Source organism: Cebidichthys violaceus, unplaced genomic scaffold (assembly GCF_023349555.1).
Source record: "Cebidichthys violaceus isolate CVI_PGR_0920_01 unplaced genomic scaffold, fCebVio1.0.p SCAF_313, whole genome shotgun sequence".
Classification (NCBI taxonomy): Eukaryota; Metazoa; Chordata; class Actinopteri; order Perciformes; family Stichaeidae; genus Cebidichthys; species Cebidichthys violaceus.
Genome location: NW_027176499.1, coordinates 27,501 through 42,500, shown reverse-complemented (window position 1 = coordinate 42,500; position 15,000 = coordinate 27,501). Strand labels below are relative to the sequence as shown.

The window sequence follows — 15,000 nt, the reverse complement described above, 5'->3', positions numbered from 1 at the left end:
TAAAGTTCCCCTTTAACTCGAGATGAAGTCAGATTGAAATAGTTCTAGTTCTGCAGCGTTTATGAGACGGGTCCTCTTTGTCTCCCTCGTAGTTCCTCAGCACGCTGTTCGCTCCTCTCAACTTCATCATGGAGAAGGTGGAGAGCATCCTGCCGTCCAGCCTCTGGCACCAACTCACCCGCATCTGACCCGGACCCGACCCAACCGGACCCCGACCCCGACCCGACTCAGACTCGGGACCGGGACCTCCTTCCGGACAGAAACAGCCGAACTGAAACCCAGAACGCTGCGTTGGACCGGACTGACGCACCTTTGTGCCGAGATCAGCGAGTTCAAAACCAACCCGAGGGACAGACGACGGGAGACGGGAGACAGGAGACAGGAGACAGAAAAAAGGCAAAACACTGGAATCCAGATGTGGTTTTGACTTTATTTGATATGTTTGCATTTTTTGGGGTTTTCAATCATTTAAAGCTGTTCTTTTGTTGTACAAAAAAAAAAGGAAAAAAAAGAGGTGATCAATTGCCATCATTAAAAAAGTGAAAAGACAAAAAAATACAATAAAGGACTTTTTGTGTATTGCTGCAAGCCGACTTCTTCCCGACGTTTTTTTTTCTTGGTTCACGACCTCGACCCGGAGAGAAGAGCACAGACGACGACATCATCATCTCCACACAGCAGCTGGTAGGTTGTCAAATGTTCATCATCCGTGTTTTCATCCGCAAACTAACGCCTCAGTCCACAGGTAGAAGAAGAGTTTGACCTGCGTCCACCGGGTGTTTGAGACGGGAGAAATGTGTATTTTTAATACGCGGCGGTCTCAAGTGCAGATCCACTTCTGTACGACATGAAGAACTATCGAAACGGAACCAAGTCTGCGCTGAAGTTAAACTGCATTACCAGGGAACGATCGTGAAGCGAATAGAAATCAATGGCTGCCTGAGAAGTAACGGACGACGACGTCTTCAAAAAAAAATAAAAAATGTCCACGTTCCTTAATCTCAGCCAGGGAATAGGAGTCCTGTGATTGGCTCTCACGGCAGGAGGAAGCGAAGCGAGCTGGTTAATGATAAGATAACGTTTCTATTCTCTAGACGTCTGATTTTAATTTACACAAACACATATTTACATAAAACGACAGCAAAGACTGGGTTATAAGTGAGACGCTGGTGAGTAAATAAATACAGTGAAGTAAGATTTCAGCTATGAACGAAGAGGAACAACCTTCCTTGAGTTCAGTGTCTTGTGCCTCAGGTGACGTCGTGGTTCACTCGTTAGCTTCTTTGTGTTTCGCCTGTTTTCTGAATCACTTTGACGTCCTGGTTTATCTTTAAACTCTTAGTTTAGACACTCGGACCGTACGCTACCTACTGTTTGATTGACAGGCGACACACACACACACACACACACACACACACACACACACACACACGCTCGCGCTCCGAGGTGTCGGGTCACGTCTGGTCTTTACAGGTGTGCACGTCCACCTGCTGGTGACAGTCGCTGCAGCGCACCGAGCAGCACCACTGGAACTTGCACTCGCACTTCGTGGTCCGGCTGATCCTGGACGTGTCGTAGCCTCGACCGCAGCACATCACCTCACAGCCGTCCACCGACACCGAGGACCGGTCACACACACGGCCACCGGTACCCATAGAGCCTGGGGGGGGGGGGGGGGAGACAGAGGAAGAGGAAGAGGAGAGAGACGGAGGGAGAGGAGAGAGACGGAGGGAGAGGAGAGAGACGGAGGAAGAGAGAGAGAGACGGCAGGAGCGGAAGAGAGGGAGAGGAGATGGAGGAAGGGGGAGTGAGGGAGAGAGGAAGATGGAGAGAGACAGGAAGAGGAGAGAGACGGAGGGAGCGGAAGAGAGGGAGAGGAGATGGAGGAAGGGGGAGAGAGCGAGGAAGAGGGAGAGAGACGGAGGGAGCGGAAGGGAGGAAGAGAGAGACGGAGGGAGCGGAAGAGAGGGAGAGGAGATGGAGGAAGGGAGAGCGAGGAAGAGGGAGAGAGACGGAGGAAGAGAGAGACGGAGGGAGCGGAAGAGAGGGAGAGGAGATGGAGGAAGGGGGAGTGAGGGAGAGGAAGAGAGCGAGGAAGAGGGAGACGGAGGAAGAGAGAGAGATGGAGGGAGCGGAAGAGAGAGGGAGAGGAGAGAGATGGAGGAAGAGGGAGGATGGAGGGAGAGAAAGAGATGGAGAGGTAGAGAGGGGGGAGGGAGAGAGAGAGGAAGAGAGAGAGACGGAGGAAGTGGGAGCGGAAGAGAGAAAGGGAGAGGAGAGAGAGGAAAAGAGGGGGAGAAGGAGAGAGAAACGGGGGGGAAAGAGAGAGGAGAGGTCAGTGAGGATTGATCTGCTTTACTTTATTAATCGTTCACTTTATAAACTAGAAACTCATCTTTGGTTCAGTTTTCTGTGTTTTTGAGTTTTAAAACAGGTGAAAACGTTTCCAGATCTTAAATAAAGAAGAACTTTTAAACAGAATCGGCTGCACATTAACACGTTCTCTCTATTATTCTAAATGCTCTGATGTGTTTCAGCACAAAACAAACGTGTGAGCTCAAAGAGAGAGAGAGAGAAGCATCCTGGGAAATTACTGCAGATTTAAGACGTTCGCTCTAAATGTGGCCAATCAGAGCAGTCGTATCCGTGGTCAACAGCCAATGGGAGCGCATCATTAACCGAGCAAGATGATGAACGCCGGATGAAGGAGAGATGAGAGATTGATGAAAGGAGCCGTCAGCCTGAACTCACCCTCTTCATCAGCTGTTCATTTTACAGGAGACAGAGACACACACACACACACACACACACACACACACACACACACACACACACACACTCTCTTCTACTGTAACTGAGGGAGCAGCTACACCTTTAAGATAAAGCTTGCAGGTCGATTTTAAAAGGTTTTAAAAACTTAAAGTGTGTGTGTGTGTGTGTGTGTGTGTGTGTGTGTGTGTGTGTGTGTGTGTGTGTGTGTGTGTGTTCAGCAGACTTTTCCTGTATAAATAAAAGTTAAGGAAAAGAAAAAAAAAAATGATGCGCCGGCTTCAAGTGCCATCTCGAACACAGTTCTGGAATTCGCTCCGTGTTTACATTCTGCTTCGCTCCGTGCACACGCCCCCCACCCCACCCACCCCCCCTCGCCAGGTAATATGTCTGGGCATGAAACCTGAAGCCCCGCCCCTTTGGCGGCGCGCCCGCCATCCTTTCGCCCGCCCGTCATCTGCCGGTATGCTGCCCTGCGAGGGGCTGACATCACGGCCGGAGTCTCTCCCAGCGTCTGCTTATTGAATTAAGATGAAGGGGCGCCGAGAGATGAGTTTAGCACCTGAGCCTCGCCGGGGCCGAGGGAAATTGATTTCACACTTTGAAAAGAGGCACAGAGGGGCCCGTCTCTCTATCTGTGTGTGTGTGTGTGTGTGTGTGTGTGTGTGTGTGTGTGTGTGTGTGTGTGAGAGAGAGTGTGTGTGTGTGTGTGTGAGAGAGTGAGAGAGATTGGATTCAGTCTGTGTGTTATTCAGAATGATTGAGGGTGAGTTTGCATGTCTGAGCGTTTTTTTAGTGTGTTTGTGTGATGGGAGAAAGAACAAGTGTGTGTGTGTGTGTGTGTGTGTGTGTGTGTGTGTGAGTGTGTGTGAGAGTGTGTGAGAGTGTGTGAGGATGATTCACCGTACAGTTCGTGTCATGACTGAGAGTGAGTTTACATGCCTCTGTCTCTGTGTGTGTCCCAGAGGACTCGGTCTTTAGAGAGGGAGTTAAGTTCTCATGAGAGGCCCGAGGGTGTGTGTGTGTGTGTGTGTATATATGTGTGTGTGTGTGTGTGTGTTTTGTGTGTGTTTTGTGTGTGTTACCTCACCCTGCTTACATGTACACAGCACAGAAAGCCTCCATGTCTGCTGTGAAGCCTCTACTTGTTCCCTGAAGGAGGCCCGAAGACCTCCAGAGGTCCATCAAGAGGTGAGTAATTCACCAATTTGAATTGTCTTACTCTCTGGGTAACAAGTATCACTATTAAACAACGATGAATCCACTAAACCAGCCTGAACATCTGAAACAATTAAACGAGAGTTTGTGGAGCAGAGCCTGTCGATGCTACGCTATGATTAGCCAGTCTACGTTTGAGGGGCGGGACTTAGGAAAGGGTCAAGAAAAGCTGATAAATGTTTCTGTCCATCAACTAATCTACAGTTCATCACACACCTTAGAGTAAAAACATTCCACAAATGAAATCACTCCCCACCAAATAGACACATGACCATGACGTAAAATATATTCAAATCAAACACCAAAGATCAAACTATGTTATCTTCCAGACATGAAGATGAATTCAAACCATTCTTCTGAACACATCTGAGCGTTAAACACAGCAGGTTAAAGTTAAGACTTATTTTAGGGTCATAAAACCATGACGGTGTCTGATAACGTCCGCTGTTCACACATGAACACATGACACCCTGACAGACGAAGCCCAGGGTTCATCACTACAAGAGTTGTACCCTACACAAGTGTCCTAGAGTAAGAGTTGTACCCTACACAAGTGTCCTAGAGTAAGAGTTGTACCCTACACAAGTGTCCTTAAGCAGGAGTTGTACCCTACACTAGTGTCCTTAAGCAGGAGTTGTACCCTACACTAGTGTCCTAGAGCAAGAGTTGACACAAAACACACTGTGTACTACTAACTATTGTATTGTGCGTGTTGCCCCCCCCCCCTCCGAAATAGGCCTGTCTTTGCTGGCCAATCGTGCCCTCAGGTGTGTGTGTGTGTGTGTGTGTGTGTGTGTGTGTGTGTGTGTGTTTCCAGTGGAGGTGATTTATAGTGATCTGTGGTGCTCTAAGGTTTCAGTCCACAGAAGTGTGTAATGGGTCTTAAACTGGCCGACACCCGATCGCCACGGATCATCTGCTGCCTGTCAGGCATCCACCTTCTCTGTTCACTCACACTCACACACACACACACACACACACACACACACACACACACACACACACACTCTTCTTTTCCTTCTCACAAACACAGATTTCACGACACGTCTTTGCTGCGATAAGATTCAGCCTGATGTTTAACGACAAAAGCTAAAAAAAAAGTGCAGCAGTAACACCGTCAAAGTGAGAAGAACTCACTGCCTCCATAGTTACACAAACACACACTCATCGTTTAGACAAATCTGCTGATAAGAATCACCGGTTTGACGCTGGAGACGGACATTCATTGTGAATTTGAACCTTAAAAACTTTACGCAGACTCCCTCTGACGCACAGGAGCAACAACCGCTCTGGATTCCCTCATGAAACAGAAGCATAAAGTATTATTTTTAAAGTCTAATCTGAGAGTGTAAAATATCCGCTCCACCCTAAACTGTAACTTTCAGGCTCTCTGTGAAAACGATCCGGCGCTAAACAAACACTGGAAGACGATCCACCAAAAAAAAAGTAAAAAAAAAAAAAAATCATCTTTAGTTTAAGTTGCATTCAAGACGTCACTGACGACAGTAATTCTACCTCACAGGAAGAGAGAGTTGCCGGTCCACCGCTGCCTCGATCACTTAACTTTGTTTGTGTGATTGTGTGACTTTGGTGAAGTTGGACTTCCCGACTTCCCAAATGTCGCCCGATGCTTCTCACTGGAGAGTCGAGTGCCGGGCCGTTTACCTGACTCGTGGTCCCGTATGCAGTAGTCCGGCGAGTCCTCCGAGTACACCAGGTCGTTCTTGCTGGGCCGCCGCTTGAAGTGCGCGTGCGCGGCGGTGAACCCGGTGCCGTACTGGTTGACGGCCACCTGCACGGCGCCGTTGTACCTCTTGCGCAGGTGGTCGCCGGTGCGCCTGAAGTCGGCCATGGCGAGCCAGCAGGTCCGCACGCTGCACGACCCGCTGACGCCGTGACATTTACACTCCAGAGTCATGAAGCGCTTCACCGCCTGGAGAGGGGAGGGAACAGGAAGTGACGTTAAGAGACGGTCGTACAAAAGAAAAGCAACTTTCTCCTCATTCTAAACATTAGAAAACAAATAAAGTTGCTCAGTTTTTTCACAAAGATTGGTTTCTAATTGGTTTCTACTTTTCTTGTTAATGATACTTAAACTCTTTACATTCTTATCTTGAAATTTGAACTTTTTATGACTATTTCTGCCATTTTTCCAGAATAAAATACCTTCTCCAAAAACACCTTTGGTAAACAGAATCCTTTAAGTAATCGCTGCGGGTGCTTTTAGATGGCCAGTGCCTCCTCACCTTCCTGCCGGCTCGGTTGTTGTGCAGGTTCATCAGCGCCCGGGCGTCCCTCTCCTTCCTCTCCTTGGCGTCCACGAAGCCCTGGCTGAAGCGCATGGCGTGCTCCACGTGGTCGCTGCAGCCGCCCCAGTCGAAGGAGCCCTTGGCGTCCCGCGACGAGCCCTTCTTCTTGGGGTCGCAGGAGCAGGAGTCCAGCTCGCCCTGGCTGCAGGCGCGCGCCAACGTGTAGACCACGCCGGCCGAGGAGATGGCGTACATGAAGGCCACCTCGCGGCTGCCTGAAGGGGAGACGAGGCAACGTTTGTGAGGAAGGAAGCGAGAAAAGGCAAGTCTTTATTTTTCATGCACAGAGGAATGGGATTTATCTGGAACACATTTTGCATTAGTCACTCAAGAGTATCGTATCAGCACAACTATTACACACACACACACACACACACACACACACACACACACACACACGCAGTGATCTCACCGTCTCAGTCAGCTTAGTTGAGCGCGGCTAACGAGGGGAACGCTGAGAGAACCAGAGAGGAGAACTTTAAAAACCCTCCTGTGTAATTGTTTGAAATTAGCCCGCTGACATTGACAGTAAGGAGCTTCTGACCGGGGGGGGGGGGGGGGGCCTCGGTGCGCCGCCGTAATGCTGTGTGACACGGCCGGGGCCCGGCTGGGAGGTCCGAATACCACACGGCTGATTAGAGCGCCCCCCCCACCACCCCCGACATGAAACGGACTAAGTCGAAGGATCCGCCTCGCGGGTTAAATCTCAGGGCATGGGAGAGGAACATCGTCCTGACGATCCTCTCTCTGATCCACCGGCAATACAACAATAAAAGATTATGGATTTTTTTAATTCTCATCTATAAAATCTAAGACAGTAGGGAGAAATGACAGTTTCCCAAAGTCCTGAAGATTGTATGTTTTGCACGACGAACAATCGAAAAACTCAAAAGACATTAAATAAAAGTAAAGCAGCTGAAACTGTGTGGTGTTTTCTACTTATGGTATTTATACAGTATTCTATGCTTGATAAATGACTTGCGTTGCTCCATAAATCAATTAACACAATTGTTGCTAATTCTGGTAAATTGAACAAAGATTTTTTTTAAAATGACATGAAGTACAAGTTAAGTGAAAGTTGATAATATTATATCTGTAATATCTATAATCTATAACATCTGATAAGTAAATACAGACGGACTCAGTGTCGTCGTTACTCTATGTACTGTGTTATGAGACATAAATACTTCTACTACTATAAAGTGTTGCACTGGTGGAGCATCAGTAGGACCAAAAAGAAAGAAAAAAAAAAAAAAAAAACGGTTCCAGATCAATTTTTCCTTCACTAACAAATCATTTCAGCACTAAATCTGCCGACCAGACGTCATAATATTACTACAACAAAGTACTGAGTAGCATAACCACCCCCCCCCCCCCCCCCCCCCAACACGAGAACAGACTAACGGAGAAACCAGTCGGCTGCACCGACGTGATAAATGTACAGATGTAAAGTGAGACGAGGTGTGGAATGTGATCCAACCAACCTTCTGAGGAGGAAAAAGAAAAGAAGACATATCTGAGAGGGAACTGTCGGTTTCACCAGAGATCCTCGGCGTCGCAGTAAATCAACACTTTCAAATAAAAAAAACAACCGGTTGTTTAGATTCGTCGGCGTTAAATTGAGACGACGTGTTTGTTACCGTTAACAGATCGGTGTGCTGTAACACAATCCAGCAGATATACCGGCGCAGACAACGTGATGTCCCTGAACTCATCATTTCATGACTTTACTTTAAGTCAAATAATTGTTGTTTTCCTACAACAAAGTCTAAAGATTCAGAATGTATCAGATTTGACTTATTGTGCGTTTAGAAACGACAACTGTGAACCGCGACTTGAGGATTATTTGATAACCTTATTTTTAGGTTTTGGGATGCGTAGGATTTTTTTTGGGCGTCATCTCGCGGCGGCGTGAAGGAGAACCGGTGTTTGGTTTGTCCGTTCTGGGCTACTGTAGGGAAGAAAAAAAATGGCGGCCAATGCCGTGAAGAGGACACGCTTCATTTTGTGGTTCTGAACGACTCGTTGTAAGGGTTACGAAAAGCAGCGCATCCTCAGACAACGGCTTGTGTCAAAGTCCAGCAGCACGTGTGAAAGTCCCGCCCCTTTGATGGATCCAGTCTTTTCAAAATAAACCTCCGTCTCCGCAGGAAAGGACTTGGCAACAAAACTACTTGGTTAGTGACAAATAAATCTGGATCATGATTATGTGGATTATATACGATTAGGTTTTCGTGGGAGCATTATCGTTCTCAGGTACAGCTGTGTACAGCGGCGGATGAGAACAAACTTTCTCTTCCCCCTGAGGCTCAGTGACTTGCTCAAGGACACTTCAGCAGGCAGGATGGACATGGGGGTTTCATTTCAGTCAGTGTCTCCCTGCTGTTCTAAATCTTAATGGTTTTAAAACCTCATTTAGCAGAAAGTGGGACTTTTGTTCCTCATGAAGTAAAACCGGTGTCCTCCTCCACTCACTGCGCAGCAGCAGGCGTCCGAACAGGTTGTGGTCTCTGGCCGTGGTGTTGCAGTTCCAGCGGTGGTTGCGGAATTGGTGCTGGCACTCGGAGATCCAGTCCTTCATCCCGGCCCCGATGGCCTGCATCACCTTGGGGTGCTGGCGGCACAGCTGGCGCTGCTTGTTCACCAGACCGGGGATGTTGTCGCACATCACCTGGGAGCCCAGCGTGCCCATGTACCTGCAGACGGACAGGGGGAGTGAGAACATCTGGGGGTTCCAAAGCATTGATCAAAGGAAGGGAAACGTGTGAGATAGAGGGAAACATCTGGATGAAACAAAATTTGAGTTCTCTCAATTATCTAAAAGACAGAACTTACAGAAGATGTCGTAGAAGACACAGAAATAGAAAAGGAGTAAAAAAAAAAGATAATGAAGCGACAAAACAAAAAGGTGTCTCCTTGAGCAGCTCTGTGTTGAAGTCGCTCCTAACAAGTCCACACTCCCATGTACCTGCAGAACAAGGTGACGACGGACATGCAGGGAATTTGAACACTTGCAGGCTGCAGGGATTTCCCCTCAGCGATTAGAGAAAGACCAGAGAGAGAGAGAGAGAGAGAAATTAAAGAAAATTATCTGCGCAAACAGCCTCTCGGTATCACAGGCGGTGTGACGTTTGGAAAAATGGAAACAGAACCTTTTGCGAGAAAAGCGAAAAGTCAGCAAATAAAGAGAAATGAAATGATATCGAATGACTTTATCCTGTAGACGTATCTGTCCAAATATTCAGACCTAAACGTCAAGTCATGAAAACCATTTCACTCAATCAAGAATATAAAAAAATATAATAATTATCAAAACGAGGAGAGAAACAATACAAATCCCAGTGTATTCATTTAAACAACGTTTAGCCGCGTTTTGCGCTAAAAACGTGTCAGTGAGAAAGCCATGCATGCAGCGCGTGGGCTTTCGCAGGTTGCATTGAAGATGTAAAAATAGAGGATAAAACTCACGGTACTCACCACCAGGACGCATCGACCTCAGCCGTCATCCAGAAGACTGCGACAGATAAATACAAACATATTCCGCTCGACAATACGTTCATATTAAGCAAACGTCGGTCCTTTTATGGATCAGGACGGAGCATTCCCACGAATGAAAGACAGAAATATAAAACATTAGGAGAAGTCACAACTTGTTGAATCTCCGAGAAAAAAAAAAAAAAAAATCAAGCTTGGATTAAAACATGTATCATCACACAGCCAGAGGACGGAGGTCTGCGCGTAAAAGCCATGACTCGGTTGCGCGCCGGCGAGGGGAGGAAAAAAAAAGAAGAAAAAAAAAGGAAAAAAGAAAAAGTGAAGCTCTTAATAGTCTGGCAAATATCTTCAGAGGAGGTGATGTGCTATCAGGTTTAAATTGCTTTACACGAGGGGTGGGCAGAGTCCCGTCTCAGGAATGAGGCGCAGAGATGAGAATGTCTGAGAGTATCTGTTCAGGCTGGTTTGACACCAGACAGGCTTTGGCCCGCGTCCAGACCGGAGCTCCGCCGCGCCGCTGAGATGCGGTCCACGCGGGATGGGATGGGATTGGGGGGGGGGGGGGGGCGGCTACACTCAAACTGCACCGGCGCGTTCAGAGGGAGAGGAGCACGTTCTCAGCCAATGTCAGTCACGCAGCAAAAAAGAAAAAGAAAAGCGCGCACATCAGCGTAGAAAGATGACGCTTTTTACGCACCATTTATCTCGTGGGATCTGCATCTTTTTGCGCACTTTTAAGAATATACTTTTCAGGATTTAAAGGGCTGAAATTATGAATAATTAGTCATCAAACTATACACCTACATCTCATAATTCAAGTATCTCGTTTATTATTATTTTCGGTCACGTATTGTTTGCGCATTGAGGCCTTAAAAACAAAGAGTGGACTTACTTGGAGCCCGTTGCCATAACCAAATGACGCACAGGTGCCAAATATTTCTGATCTCCAAAAGCATGACGCATTGTTATTTTACAGCCTTATACAAACCATCACTCGGTCCGACTAATAACTCAGGAATGATGGTTAAAAAAGAAAAAGAAAAAGAGGAACAGGGAAATTACGCACCGGTTCTCCCAAAGCAGCACCTAAAGGTGATGTGTCCATTTCAATTGGATTATCTATCACGGTCTTTTTGAAGTCTGCACCACTGTCACACGGTATTTCCTCCATCTTTGATCTTGGCCCTGGTGGATCTGGAGGTCCAGGAGACCCTGAACCACATGAGATTAATGGGCAAATTGGATTTTTTTTTTTCCCTCTCTCCCTGTGATCCCCGTGGAAGAAAACCATAAAACAACAAGTAGACTTAAGGAGTTCTCTCTTTCTGCTCTGCTCAGCCCATTGAACACGACGGCGGTGTTGCAGCAGCAGCAGCAGTTGTAATACGTCTGTAATAGAAATCAAATGTAATCGGAGTAATTTGGGCACGTCTGTGCCAAATCCCTTTACGGCGGGTCACTGTGTTCCACTCCATGTTTAATGAAGAGAAAGAATATTTACTCAGCTCCTGAAGACTCTGACTGAGTGAAGTTGAAGTACAGGAAGTCACCGGAGCTAGATGCTCTTTGAGGATTAAGCTGACAACTCAAACAAACAAGCGTTTCTTTTTCTGGGTTTTAGAAACGTCTCTTTAACTGAAATTGAACATCTTCGACGATCAAAGTAAACCAAAGATAAATTTATATATATATATGTGTTTATATATATACACATTTATTTTGATTGGCTCATGGCAACTGTCATAAATATATAGTTATGACAATTTGTACATATTTATATATATACTGTATATATATGTATGCATATATATATATATATATATATATATATACATAAATACAAATATGTATGTATTTATATGTATGTATGTATGTACATAAAAATATATATATACACACATTATATATATATATATACACGTATATATATATACATATATATATATACATATATATATATACATATATATATATATATATACGTGTATATATATATATATATATGTATATATGTATATATATATATGTGCATGTTTGTATATATATAAAAATACAAAATATATATATATATACAAACACATATATATTCATTTATTTATATTTTGATCGACTCATGGCAAATGTCATGAATATATTTATGACATTTCATTTTTATGTTTTTTGTGTGTATATATGTCTGTCATATATATATATGTTTGTATATAAACCAAGTTCCATTTGATTTTGCAGGCACTGAAAAGATCTTAAATTGCAAGAAATTAGAAACTTTAATATTCACTTAAACCCTTAAAACATAAAAAACATTCTGAACTAAACTCAAAGACAAAAGACGGAGCAAAGTGGAGAAGAAAACTTTTACAGCAGCAGAAATAAAAAAAAGCCGTCTTGTCAAACTTCGTCCTAAAACATATCACTTCTTCCATAATCCAATTTCTCACCAATAACAAAATATTCTGACGATCTTATTAAACCAACTGATGAACACGAGTTCCTGTACGTCTACAGGTTAACCTTCCCGCTGGCAGCTCTGTAGAGGAGCAGGAAGAAAGTGGCTCCGAGCGCGCTCAGTAAGACCTCCGGTCAGAGTCGACCGCGTCCTCCGGTTGCGGGAACCAGGTTGAGGAAGCTGGCAGCAATCTCCGGCCTGGTCCATCTGAGGGAGAGGGAGGAGGAGGAGGAGGAGGAGGAGGGAGGAGGAGGAGGGAGGAGGAGGAGGAGAGGTTCACATGAGAAACACACAGTCCTGCGGTCAGAGGTGAGGTGGTCCTCATGCAGGAAGTAGAAGGGGTCATTTCAACCTAATCCAGTCTGGATTATGACAGTTAAACTGGTCAGACTGGGTGGGAAATATCAGCTGAGTTAGTATCGTGGTGGGAATCACACGGACATGTCTGGTCCCGTCGCACCACCACAGCGTGACTCGCAAGAAGAAAAAAACAAAAAACCCTGAGTCACCCAAACTTCCTCAAGGATTCATCAATCATGAGAGAACGTTTGACGAGGTCAGCTTCCGGTGGGAGATGACTCGAGGAAACTCAGATTTCTTCCAACTTCCTGAATTCCACCAACAAGGACGTTCTTGTGGTAAATGCTGGGAAAGGTGTTATTCCCACGGACATGAATGCAGCATGGATACCAAATCAAAAAAGCTATATTCTTTTAATCTTTAATCCGCTGAAGCTTTTCAAAATAATCTCCCGTCTTCACTGGAAACTACTTAAATTAGGTTTAGACAACAAAACTACTTAAATTAGGTTTAGACAACAAAACTACTTAAATTAGGTTTAGACAACAAAACTACTTAAATTAGGTTTAGACAACAAAACTACTTAGTTAGGTTTAGACAACAAAAACTACTTAGTTAGGTTTAGACAACTAAACTATTTAGTTAGGTTTAGACAACTAAACTACTTAGTTAGGTTTAGACAACTAAACTACTTAGTTAGGTTTAGACAACTAAACTACTTAGTTAGGTTTAGACAACAAAACTACATAGTTAGGTTTAGACAACTAAACTACTTAGTTAGGTTTAGACAACTAAACTATTTAGTTAGGTTGAGGCAACAAAACCACTTAGTTAGGTTTAGACAACTAAACTATTTAGTTAGGTTGAGGCAACAAAACTACTTAACTACTTAACTCAGGACGTTGGTACAAAAAGTTAGTCTGGAGACTTGCTGTCAAATATAGTTCCCTAGAAAGAAAATAGGATATATTTTAATTGGCCAAGAAAATTGCAATCAGTGCATCTCTAATTCAGTAATTTTTCACTCCACCATGAATGTACATCCAATATTCACTCTCGTTTAGCTCTACATCAACTCTTAAGTGGTGATAATTTCCTGTGGAGTTGTCACTATGAGGGCTTGTTTCTCATTACACTAAGGGACCCAATGTTTGTATGAAAATATGTATAAGTGCAGCTTTAAGCTACATACTTCGACACTCTTCTCCTATCCGAACTACACATTTCTTTAGTCATTCGAGTTAACACGTTCAACATTGTGAAACGTTCATCAAAGCCAACACTAGATGGCAGTAACGAGCACCGCCCTCATTCACATCGCTGGAGTTAGTTTAGCTGTTTACTCTTTAACTTCGTTTTTTTTCCTCTTTCTTTAGTTTCTTTACAAGGCATCACCAACCACAGTGTGTGTGTGTGTGTGTGTGTGTGTGTGTGTGTGTGTGGTGTGTGTGTTGTGTGTGTCCCAGCCTGTGTGGTGGGGAGCTCCATCAGAGACAGTGTGTGTGTGTGTGTGTGTGTGTGTGTGTGTTCCATAGATGAGGTTTATACTTTGTGTTTTATGGTCCTCGGGCTGAGAGCCAGTGGGTCCAAATGGCTCCGTTGGCCGTCAGATTCTTGTCTGACACAACCGAGGGAACCCCCACACCCGACTAACGCTATCAGACACACACACATGCACACACACACACACACACACACACACACACACACACACACACACACACACACACACACACACACACACAGATATCTACCTACACTATCAACACACTCACACACCTCCATCTGCTGCTACCCTGTACTTGCCCCCGCCTCTCCGTTTCTCCCCTCATAAACTCCCTCACCCCCCCCCCCCCCCCCGTGCCTTCCCATCAGCCCCCTCATCCCTCCGCCTCATCGTCTGTGTGCTGACAGGTCGATGTCACAGCGGTGCTGACTTATGGGCTGTGAGGATTCTGCCCTGTCAGGAACGACTTTCTCCTCTTGGAATACAAATACAAATGCAAACACACACACACACACACACACACACACACACACACACACACACACACACACACACACACACACACACACACACACACACACACACACACACACACCGAGTCAGGTGCACACTTGCAAGCACTCCCGCACATACCTGTTGGAGCTCGCCAGAATTCATATATATGCACCGACATCTAACTCAAACACACTGTTCCTGTTGCGTTTCCTCAGTAGTGAGAGGAACAGTGTAACAAAGGAATTTAGATCAACGGCGATTGATCAGCTACTTTCAGCTTATCACAGATATATATACACACCACACACACACACACATACACACACACACACACACACACACACACACACACACACAGTGTATATATATCAGCATGAATGTTGACGTTCGCAAAAATAAATTACAAAGTACAATATAAGTTGTATTTTTAATCAGGCAGCAACCTCTCGTTCTGAAGAGTG

At 45.2% G+C, this 15,000-nt stretch overlaps 3 protein-coding genes across 6 annotated transcripts in view; 1 reads left to right on the top strand and 2 right to left on the bottom strand.

Moving 5' to 3' along the window:
* Window positions 1-382, top strand: part of LOC137882430 (suppressor of tumorigenicity 7 protein homolog) — a 6,945-nt gene extending 6,563 nt beyond the window's left edge. For all 4 annotated transcript variants that reach the window (XM_068724735.1, XM_068724734.1, XM_068724733.1 and 1 more), the window contains exon 11: window positions 93-382. In XM_068724735.1, coding sequence (XP_068580836.1) covers window positions 93-188 — 96 coding nt within the window. In that variant the 3' untranslated portion in view covers window positions 189-382. The remainder of the gene's footprint in view (window positions 1-92) is intronic.
* A 397-nt stretch (window positions 383-779) lies between these two features.
* On the bottom strand, window positions 780-10,152 carry wnt2 (wingless-type MMTV integration site family member 2). Its single transcript, XM_068724736.1, has 5 exons — window positions 9,774-10,152; window positions 8,772-8,992; window positions 6,234-6,511; window positions 5,653-5,920; window positions 780-1,660 (listed from the first exon to the last, which is right to left on the bottom strand). Exons 1-5 carry the CDS (start codon window positions 9,854-9,856, stop codon window positions 1,455-1,457), a joined length of 1,056 nt encoding a protein of 351 aa, XP_068580837.1. The 5' UTR covers window positions 9,857-10,152; the 3' UTR covers window positions 780-1,454.
* Window positions 10,153-12,057: 1,905 nt separating this feature from the next.
* LOC137882433 (ankyrin repeat, SAM and basic leucine zipper domain-containing protein 1-like) overlaps window positions 12,058-15,000 on the bottom strand; it is a 22,231-nt gene continuing 19,288 nt past the window's right edge. Inside the window, 2 exon segments of the mRNA XM_068724738.1 lie at window positions 12,058-12,368; window positions 12,370-12,444. Coding sequence (XP_068580839.1) covers window positions 12,291-12,368; window positions 12,370-12,444 — 153 coding nt within the window. The 3' untranslated portion in view covers window positions 12,058-12,290.